This window comes from Amblyraja radiata, chromosome 5 (genome assembly GCF_010909765.2).
Source record: "Amblyraja radiata isolate CabotCenter1 chromosome 5, sAmbRad1.1.pri, whole genome shotgun sequence".
Classification (NCBI taxonomy): Eukaryota; Metazoa; Chordata; class Chondrichthyes; order Rajiformes; family Rajidae; genus Amblyraja; species Amblyraja radiata.
In genome coordinates, this window is record NC_045960.1 from 15910628 (window position 1) to 15921233 (window position 10606).

At 60.7% G+C, this 10606-nt stretch overlaps 1 protein-coding gene across 1 annotated transcript in view; it reads left to right on the plus strand.

The window, feature by feature from the left end:
• Nucleotides 1–1103: 1103 nt before the first annotated feature.
• slc22a7 (solute carrier family 22 member 7) overlaps nt 1104–10606 on the plus strand; it is a 13403-nt gene continuing 3900 nt past the window's right edge. Inside the window, exons 1-8 of the mRNA XM_033020494.1 lie at nt 1104–1480; nt 2009–2112; nt 2286–2470; nt 3040–3208; nt 3431–3545; nt 4656–4765; nt 6481–6746; nt 6942–7050. Coding sequence (XP_032876385.1) covers nt 1148–1480; nt 2009–2112; nt 2286–2470; nt 3040–3208; nt 3431–3545; nt 4656–4765; nt 6481–6746; nt 6942–7050 — 1391 coding nt within the window. The 5' untranslated portion in view covers nt 1104–1147. The remainder of the gene's footprint in view (nt 1481–2008; nt 2113–2285; nt 2471–3039; nt 3209–3430; nt 3546–4655; nt 4766–6480; nt 6747–6941; nt 7051–10606) is intronic.

Below are 10606 nucleotides of genomic sequence, written 5' to 3' on the forward strand. Positions count from 1 at the left end.
ACTGCGCCCAGACTCCAGCTGTAGACCAGGGCAGACCCAACTCTACCCCCTGTCATCTGAAGCTGCCAGTCCTGCCCCACCCATCCCTCCATCCTTACCACACTCCCTCCCTCCATCGTTCCCCAACCCTCTCTCTCTCCCTCCATCCCTCTCTCCCTCCATCCCCCCCACTCTGTCTCCTTCCACCCCTCTCCTTTGCCCCATCCCTCTGCCCCACTCTCCCTCCATCTCTCTTCCTTCATCCCCCTTTTTTTGCTCCATCCCTCTCGTCCACTTTCCTGCCACATCTCCCCCTCTCTCCATCCCCCTTCCCTCTCCATCCGTTTCCCCCTCTCCCTCCCTCTCTCCCACCATCTCCACTCTCTATCTCTCTCCCTCCCTCCCTCCCTCCCCCTCGTCCCTCTGCCTTTGCTGTCAGCCTCAGGGTGGTGGTGGGGGGGGGAGAGAGATAGAGAGTGGAGATGGTGGGAGAGAGGGGGGGGGGGGGGGGGGGGGGGAGGTGGCGGATGAGGGCCCCACCCTGCCCAGCCCTGCCCTGGGACCAGCCGTGGATGTACAGAGCGAGGCAGTGTTCCCACCCGCCCCTCCCACACCAGCTGAATTAGGATAATAGGAGTCAGCTGCTGCCTGGGGAGATGAGGAGCAGAGGAGAATGAGCGGGTAGAGAGAGGAGAGGAGCAAGGAGAGATACGGAGAAGAGAGAGCGGAGGGAGAGAGAGAGAGAGAGAGAGAAGGGAGAGAGCAGCAGGGAGACAAGGGCGAGAAGAGGGGAGAGAAGCGGGGATAGAGAGAAGAAACTAGAGGAGTGGGGGAGGGCGAGGAGAGGGGCGGAGAGAGCACGAGGAGGAAGAAGCGGTAGGAGAGGAGTGGATAGTGAGTGGAGAGAGGACAGGAACAGGGAGTGAGAGAGGAGAAGAGCGGGTGGAGACGAGAGGCGCGGGGAGGAGAGCGTGAGGAGAGGAGAACGTAAGGGGAGGAGGTGAGAGGAGTGGAGAGCGTGAGGGGAGAGGAGGAGGAGGAGGAGGAGAGGAGGATAGAGGAGAGAGTGAGGAGAGAGTAAGGAGGAGAGGAGGAGAGAGTAGAGAATCAGGAGGAGGGGAGACTAGAGGAGAGTGGAGCATTGTGGTGAGGGGAGAGGTCACTACCCATGGATGTGGATGACGTGCTGCGAGAGTGTGGGGGCTTTGGCCGTTTCCAGCTGCTGCTGCTGGCACTGCTCTCCCTCGCCCGCCTGCCCCTCCCCTGGCACTTCCTGCTGCACATCTTCCTGTCGGCCGTTCCTCCCCATCACTGCCGCTCCCCCCACCAGCCCACGGCCAGCAACCTCAGCCGGGACCCCCGCCTGACCCCCGCCGACCCCGGGCCCTGCCGCGCCCTCCCCCCCTCACCCCTGGACCCCACACTCAACCACTCCTCCCTCCCCTGCACCAGCGGATGGGAGTACGACACCTCCCAGTTCACAGCCACCATCGCCACAGAGGTACGGAGCGGGGCCGGGGGGAGGGGGACAGGGGGAGGGAATGGGGGACTGAGAGGGGAGGGGGGAGAGGGGAGTGGCAGTGAGGGAATAGTACAGTGAGAGCGAATGGGGGAGGGGGGATAGGGGAGTGAGGCAGGAAGGGAATGATGGAGAGGGGGAGGAATGGGGCAGAGTGAGGGGGAGGAATGGGGGGGAAAGGGTGGTGAGGGGAGTGACGAGAGGGTAGGGAAGTGAGAGGGAGGAGGAGGGGTGATTAGAGGAGAGTAGTGGGAGAGTGATATGGGGGGGGGGTGAGGAATGGAGATTGAAGGGAGGGGTGGAGGGGGAGAGGTGAGTGGGTAAACGGGATTAGCCTAGAATGCCAACTTGTTTGGCATGGACAAGGTGGGCCGAAGGGCCTGTTTCTATGCTGTACAGCTCTATGAATCCAGGATGGGGGGGGGGAGGGGGTAGGGGGTTCCAGAGGGGGGGGGCACCTGGCTGCCTGTGCTGAGCTTGTGTCTTGCCCCCCAACCCCCCCTCCCCCAGTGGGACCTGGTGTGTGATCGCCGCAGCCTGAACCAAGCTGCCGGAACCTTCTTCTTCCTCGGAGTCATGTTGGGCGGCCCCATCTCCGGCTACTTGTCCGACAGGTGAGTGGGGGGGTGGGGGAGGGGAGGCATGGAACCGGGAGGGGCAGCTCCAAGCTGTTTGGTGTAGGGGGCTCGGAATGAGCTGGAGATCACAGGTCGAGGGTTAGGGGTCGGGAGTGGGAGTGACGTTGGGGTCCGGTGTACGGTGAAGGGTCGGGGTTGGGGGGGTCAGGGGTCAGAGTGACCACTCTCTCCTTGCCCAGGTATGGGCGACGCCGGGTGCTGCTCCTGGGCTGCCTGGTGACGGCCGTGTTCGGCACCATCGCCGCCGTCTCCACCGGCTTCACCATGTTCGTCATCTCCCGCTTCCTGTCCGGCCTCGGCCTCACCGCCATCAACATTACCACCTTCACCCTGGGTGAGCAATGGGGGCGAGGGGGGGGGGGGATGGACAAGGGGGGGGGGCAACGGGGCGGCCCATGGGATGGGGAGGGGTGATGGATGGGGGGTAGATGGATGAGGAAAGGGTGTATAGGTGGGCAGGGGGAGATGAGGGGAGATGGGGCAAGGGGGGAACGGGGTGGCCCATGGAATGGGGAGATGGGGAGCCGGGGGTTGACAGAGGGGCAGGATATGATGGGGGTGGTGGATTAAGGGGGGCGTTGGGGGGCAAACCAGGGAGGGGTGGGGTGGGGTGGGGAAGGGATGATGGCGGTGGGTAGGTGGGGATAGGGGAGCTTCTGACATGACTGTTTGGGCTGAGTGGGAGGAGACACTGCTGTGGGGGGGGTTGTTTGGATTGAACACATTGACTCCAGTCTGAACCTTCTCTTGTTCCCTCCATTCCCCTTTACCCCCCCTCCCCTCCCCTGCTCTACCTCCCTGGTTATCTCACCCTCTCCCACTCCCCCTCCTCCTCTCCTCTGCCCCCACCAACATCTCCCCTACTCTTTCCACCCACCCCATCCTGCCTGTCCCCCCCCCCAGCCGTGGAGTGGACGGACGTGAGGCACCGTGCCCAGGTGGGGGCAGTGTGCAGCCTGGCTTGGTGCGTGGGTAACATGTCGCTGGCATTGATGGCCTTCCTGCTGAGGGACTGGCGTTGGCTGCAGCTCGCTGCCTCTGCCCCCTGCCTGCTGTTCGCCGCCGCCTGCTGGTGAGAGAACACCCCCCCCCTCCCCGTCTACCCCCCTCTTCCCCGTGTCTGCCCCTCCTCTCCACGTCTCCCCCACCCTGCGTCTGCTCGCCCTCTCCCCCAACCTCCACCTCACAACAATCTCCCCCTGCCTTTCCCAGTTTCCTCCGTCTCCCCCACCCCCCATCTTGACCCCCACCCTTACACTCCCCTCCCCTGACCCCCCCTGACCTCTCCCCCCAGGTGGGTGCCGGAGTCGGCGCGCTGGCTGCTGTCAGTGGGGCAGACGGAGAGGGCGCGGAGTGGACTGCTGACCTGCGCCCGGCTCAACCACACCCCACCCCCACCCACAGTGCAGGTGAGTCACCCCATCCCCGGCTCCTAACCCCCACCCTCACCCCCACCCCCACCCACACCCCCACCCACACCCCCACCCCCACCCCCCACCCCCACCCAAACCCCCCCCCACCCCCCCACCCACCCCCACACCCCCCCCCCACCCCCCACCCACCCACCCACACCCCCACCCTCCCTCACCCACACCCCCACCCTCACCCCCACCCACACCCCCACCCACACCCACACCCCCACCCTCCCTCACCCACACCCCCACCCACACCCACACCCACACCCCCCCCCCCACCCACACCCCACCCCCACCCCCACCCCCACCCCCACCCCACACCCATACCCACCCCACCCACACCCCACCCCACCCACACCCCACACCCCACCCACCGACCCCACCACCCCCACCCACACCCACACGCCTACCTCCCACCCTCACCCTCACCCTCACCCCCACCCCCACCCTCACCCCCGCCCACACCCCCACCCTCACCCAAACCCCCACCCCTCCCACCCCCCACCCTCACCCACACCCCCACCCCCACCCCCACCCTCACCCCACCCCCACCACATTTCATGTGATCACCCCCATCCCCTTCTACACCCCCCCACCCACACCCCACCCCCACCCCCCCTCACCCCCGTCCCACAACCCCCACCCTCACCCACACACCCACCCCCCACCCCCACCCTCACTCCCCACCCCCACCCACATTGCATTTTAGTCACCCATCCCCTCTCCACCCCCCACCCCCCACCCACACCCCCACCCTCACCCACACCCCCACCCCTCACCCTCACCCCCACCCTCACCCCACCCCCACCCACACCCACCCCACCCACCCCACACCCCCACCCACACCCAACCCCCCACCCACACCCTGACCCACACCCCCACCCTCACCCACACCCCCACCCTCACCCCCACCCACACTCCCACCCCCACCCTCACCCACACCCACACCCCCAGGGGTGGGGTGAGGTGAGGTTGTGGAGGGGGTGGGGTGTGGAGGGTGTGGGGTGTGGAGGGGGTGGGGTGTGGAGGGGGTGGGGTGTGGAGGGGGTGGGGTGTGGAGGGTGTGGGGCGGGCAGCCTGCACTGACCCTGTGCTTTGTGTCAGGAGCTGGAGAAGGTGTCAGGAGCTGGAGAATGTGCTCCCCGCCCCTCGCCCCTCGCCCTGGTGAGGACTCGGCAGATGTGCAGGATCACCCTCTGCTCCGGAATGGTCTGGTAGGTCATCGGGAGGGGGCACGGAGACTGGGGGGAGGGGGTTACTGAGACAGGGAGGGTTGTGGTGTATCTGGACTTTCAAAAAGCCTTTGACAAGGTCCCACACAAGAGATTAAATAGTGTGCAAAATTAGAGCACATGGTATAGGGCAGTGGTTCCCAACCTTTTTTTGGCCATGCCCCACCTAATCACCTCTAAAATCCTGATTCCCCCCCCCCCCATGTGGTGATATATAATTCTTATCATTTAAAAAGTGAACTCCGTTTCAGCTGAAGAAGCTTAAAACGGCAATACCTTGGTTTAAACAAGCTTCAAAAGAACATGGCATCCATGAAAAAGAAAAATGAAATAAACAAAAGACAGTTAAAGTTCTGAGCAAGAAATTACTAAAAAATTGTTAAAAAAAAGAAAAAAACATTAAGTGGTATTAAAATAATAATAATGATAAATCGCTCAATTGACCCCCTTAAAAATCAAATTGCCCCCCTGTGGGGCGTACGCCCCACGTTGGGAACCACTGGTATAGGGGGTAGGGTATTGACATGGATAGAGAACTGGTTGGCAGACAGGAAGCAAAGAGTAGGAATTAACGGGTCCTTTTTAGAACGGCAGGCAGTGATTGGTGGGGTGCCGCAAGGCTCAGTTCTGGGACCCCAGTTATTTACTATATATTAACGATTTAGACGATCTCCAAGTTTGCGGATGACACAAAGCTAGGTGGTAGTATGAGCTGCGAAAAGTATGCTATGAGACTGCAGGGTGACTTGGATAGGTTTTGGTGAGTGGGCAGATGTGAATGTGGATAAATGTGAGGTTATCCACTTTGGTGGCAAGAGCAGGAAGGCAGATTATTATCTGAATGGTGTCAGATTAGGAAAAGGGGAGGTGCAACGAGACCTGGGTGTGCTTGTACATCAGTCACTGAAAGTAAGCGTGCAGGTACAGCAGTAGTGAAGAAAGCTAGTGGCATGTTGGCCATAACAAGAGGATAACAAGAGGATTTGAGTATAGGAGCAAGGAGGTCCTAATACAGTTGTACAGGGCCCTGGTGAGATTGCACCTGGGTTATTAGGTGCAGTTTTGGGGGGATTTAAGAATAAGGGGTAGGTCATTTAGGACTGAGATGAGGAGGCACTTTTTCACCCTGAGAGTTCTGAATCTGTGGAATTCTTTGCCACAGAAGGCAATGGAGGCCTTCACTTGTTTTCAAGAGAGAGATGTTTTCAAGAGAGAGTTAGATTTAGCTCTTAGGGCTAAAGAAATCAAGGGGAGTAAGTAGGAACGGGGTACTGGTTTTAGATGATCAGCCATGATCATATTGATTGGTGGTGGGGATCAGAGACGGTTGGGGCACTAAACTCTTGTTGCCACTGATCCTGTGGGCTCCATGGTTATTCCCCATGCTGATCCTCTCTCTCTCCCTCTATCTCCCCCCCTTCCCCCCTTCCCCCCTCTCCCCTTCCCCCCCTCTCCCTTTCCCCCCTCTCCCTTCCCCCCTCTCCCCTTCACCCCTCTCCTCTTCCCCCCTCTCACCTCTTCCCCCCTCTCCCCCTTCCCCCCTCTCCTCTCCCCCTCTCCTCTCCCCCCCTCTCTCCCCTCTCTCCTCCCCCCTTCCCTCTCTCTCCCTCCCTCCCCTCCTCTCCCCCTCTCTCTCCCCTCTCTTCCCCCCTTCCCTCTCTCTCCCTCCCTCCCTCCCTCTCTCCCTCTCTCCCCAGGATGGGAGTGTCTCTGTCGTACTACGGCCTGAGTTTCTCAGTGTCGGGGCTGGGCCTGGGCCTCTACCTGACCCACTTCATCTATGCGGCGGTGGAGATGCCGGGGAAGCTGCTGGCCTTCCTGCTGCTTGAGCGTTTGGGCCGCCGATGGACCCAGGCTGGGCTGCTGCTGCTCACCGCCAGCGTCATGGGCCTATGCTGCCTGCTGACCCCCGGTGAGGACCCAGCCCTGACCCCCAACCCCCTGATTCCGAACCCCCTCCCCGGTGAGGACCCACGCCGACCCCTGATCCCTGAACTCCGACCCAACTCCCCACTTCCCCTCCCTGTCCTTTCTCCGTCCCCCCCTGGTCCGGCTCCCCCTGGTCCCACTCTCCCCGTCTCCGTCTCACCCTGGTCCCACAGTGTCTTGCTTTTCCCCAACCCCCAGTCTCTCACTGCCCGTGTTGTGCCCCCAACAGGGCAGCAGGTGCCTCTCCTGGTGCTGGGGATCGTGGGCAAGGGCAGCGCGGAGGGTGCCTTCACCACCGCCCTCTTCTACACCACCGAGCTCTTCCCCACCTCACTCAGGTACGCTCGGGGGTGGGAGCGGGGGGGAGGGGGAAGAGAGGGGCTGTGGATCCGTGTGGGGGTGGGCGTGGGGTGGGGATGGGGGTGTGAGTGGGGCCTGGGGTGGGGATGGGGGTGGGGATGGGGTGGGGCTGAGGATGGGGAAGGGGTGGGGATGTGGGTGGGGGTGGGGTGTTACAGCCTGGGGTGTTGTGTGGGAGGGCAGGGGGGGGTGTTGCGGGCTGCGTGACCCCCACAGTGCAGAGCCCAGGTTGTCCCTCCACCCACAGGCAGAGCGGGCTGGGTTACACGTCGCTGATGGGGCGCCTGGCAGCCTCGGCGACGCCGCTGGTGATGCTCCTGGACGAGGTGTGGGTCTTTCTGCCCTCCCTCATCTTCATCAGCGTCACCCTGCTGGCTGCAGCCATGTCACTGCTGCTTCCCGAGACACGGCACGTGCCTCTGCCCCAGACCGTGGGCCACGTAGAGGACAGGTGGGTACAGCCCAGCACTGGCACCGCGGGCACCGACACACCGCGGGCACCGACGCACCGCGGGCACCGACACACAGCGGGCACCGACACACTGTGGGCACCGACACACAGCGGGCACCGACACACAGCGGGCACCGACACACAGCGGGCACCGTCACACAGCGGGCACCGTCACACAGCGGGCACCGACACACAGCGGGAACCGACGCACAGCGGGCACCGACGCACAGCGGGCACCGACGCACCGCGGGCACCGACGCACCGCGGGCACCGACGCACCGCGGGCACCGACGCACCGCGGGCACCGACGCACAGCGGGCACAGACACACCGCGGGCACAGACACACCGCGGGCACAGACACACAGCGGGCACCGGCACACCGCGGGCACCGGCACACAGCAGTCACTGGCACAGTGGGCACCGACACACTGCGGGCACTGACACACCACGGGCACTGACACACCACGGGCACTGACAGCGCGGGCAACGATACAGCGGGCACTGACACAGCAATACACTGCGGGTACTGACACGGGGTACCGACTATCCGACATGTCGCGGGTACCGGGGACACGTCACACACACACACACACACACTGACCCACAATGTGTTGGCAGGTACGGGCGTAGGGACGGAGGAGCAGAGGCGACCAGCGTGACGGACATCGCCCTGCAGCCGCTGGGAGCAGGGGAGTCGCAGACGGCGTTGAGTGAGGAGAGCGAGTGAGGGGGTCGGAGACGGGGGGAGGGGGGCTATGATCCACGGACCGAGCAATAAACACCCCGTTGACAGAAGGGGCGGTGTAATCAATGCTGAGGGAGGGCCCACAATGCACAGGGATGCAAGAGGAGCACCGTGAACCCCTTCCCAACCTTGGGTCAATGTGAAACCTTCCCCCACAGGGCTGACCACCTCCCTCCCTCCCCCCACACCCGGGGTCTGGCTCTCTCCCAACCCCAGGGTCACCATGAGGTCTTTCCCCACCCCCGCACGACATGAGTGGAGTGTAACCCTCTCATCCCAGAGAGTGATTTACTGACAATACAGATTGGAGCCCTTTCTGCCCCTTGGATTACTGCTAGCTCCTATGATTCAATTCCATCCCCACCCTTCCCACTCATCCCCCAGCTTCTCTCCCTTTCCCACAGCGGCCCATTAACCCACTGACCCCGCATGTCGCTCTGGGGAAAACCCAACCCACACGGTCACGGGGAGATCGTGCAAACTCCGCACAGGCAGCGTCGGAGGTTGGGATCGAACCGGGGTTCCGGTCGGGCTGCAGCTCTGCCCGTTGTACCAGGGGCTGCCCTGGCACTGGATCGGGGTACACAGCACCCCCACCTCCCCCTCACATGCCCCCAACCACCAGGACCTCCCTTGGTATGCTCCTTGTTGTCCCTGTCCCACAGCCGGCATCTCTGCCCTTCTCCGGGGGCTGGGCACCCACTCCTGGGTGACATTGCTCTCCGGTTCTGCCCTCACCTCCCCAATGCCCTCCTGCCCTATGCCCTGGCTCAGTGGTACTCTATCGCCACATCTACCTGTACTGTGAAAAGACACAAAGTGCTGGAGTAATTGCAAGTCAGGCTGGATCTCTGAAGAATATGGAGAGGTGATGTTTCAGGTCGGGACCTTCTTCAGACACTGCCTCACAGCGCCAAAGACCCGGGTTCGATCCTGACTACGGGTGCTGTCTGTATGGAGTTTGTACGTTCTCCCAGTGACCGTGTGAGTTTTCTCCGGGTGCTCTGGTTTCCTCCCACATCCCAAAGCCGTGCAAGTTTGTAGGTTAATTAGCTTTGGTAAAAATTGTTAAATTGTCCCCAGTGTGTCGGATAGAACTAGTGTACGGGTGTGATCGCTGGTCGGCATGGACTCCTGTTTTGGCACTGTATGTCTAAAGTAAACTCTAAAGTGTAAGAATTGAGTGGATGGTGTATGATTGTCATATGTACTGGCAACACAACGATGAAATTCTTACTTGCTGCATCTTAACAAGTCCATCAACAGTAACGCACAAATAAATGTACAATAATCAAAAAATGTATAGCCGTAATGTTAACTAACCATTGAGACACAAGGAACTGCAGATGCTTGTTTATAAAAAAAGGCACAAAGTGCTGGAGGGATTCAACAGGCCAGGCATCATCTCTGGAGAACATGGATAGGTGATGTTTCGGGTCGGGACCCTGCTTCAGACGAGTTGATTCCACTGAGTCAGTTCACAAGAGTTGCCACGTTTCTGGTGCCATTGCCAAGTTCAAAGATCTTTAATAGTGTTGAGTCTAATCTTGGCCTCTTGGGGTGGCACGTGATCTAATCGAGCCCCAGGCCACTCCCCCCCCGACTCCTTGACCTGGACACGTCGACCCGCAAACCTATTCCCCTCACCTCTTGCGGCCACTGCTCAGCCTCCAGGCCCCGGGGCCCCTCCTGCAGCCGACCTCAGGTCCCCTGGCCGTCTCTGAGAGTGCGTGTGGTGAGACCCAGCCCGCTCACTGACAACGATCCTCTCCATCCCCTGCCAACATATACAGTGGGCACTAAGAATAAAGTCTATTTCCATTACATCCTCTCTATTAAATCGTCCCCTTCTCATATTCAACCTCTGCCCTCTAGTTTTAGTCATACAGCAGAGAAAATGGCCCTTTGTCCCATGCCGACCAAGCTGCCCCATCTATACTAATCCCTCCTACCCGCGCTCGGCCCATATCGCTCTAAACCTTTCCTGTCCACGTAACCGTCCAAATGTCTTTTAAATGCTGTTTTAGTACCTGCCTTAACTACCCCCTCTGGCAGCTTGTTCCATACACCCACCACCCTTTGAACGAAAAAGATGCCCTCAAGGTTCATATTAAATCTTTCCACCCTCATCTTAATAAACCTATGTCCTCTGGTTCTTGCTTCCCCTACTTTGGGTAAAAGGCTCTGTGCATTCACCCAATCTATTCCCCTTATGATTTTATACACCTCTATATGGTGTTAAACCCCACAGCCCTCCTGCACTCGAGGAATAAACTCCAAACCAGCTCAACTTCTTGCTATAATTCAGGTCCTTGAGTCCTGACAACACCCTGGTAA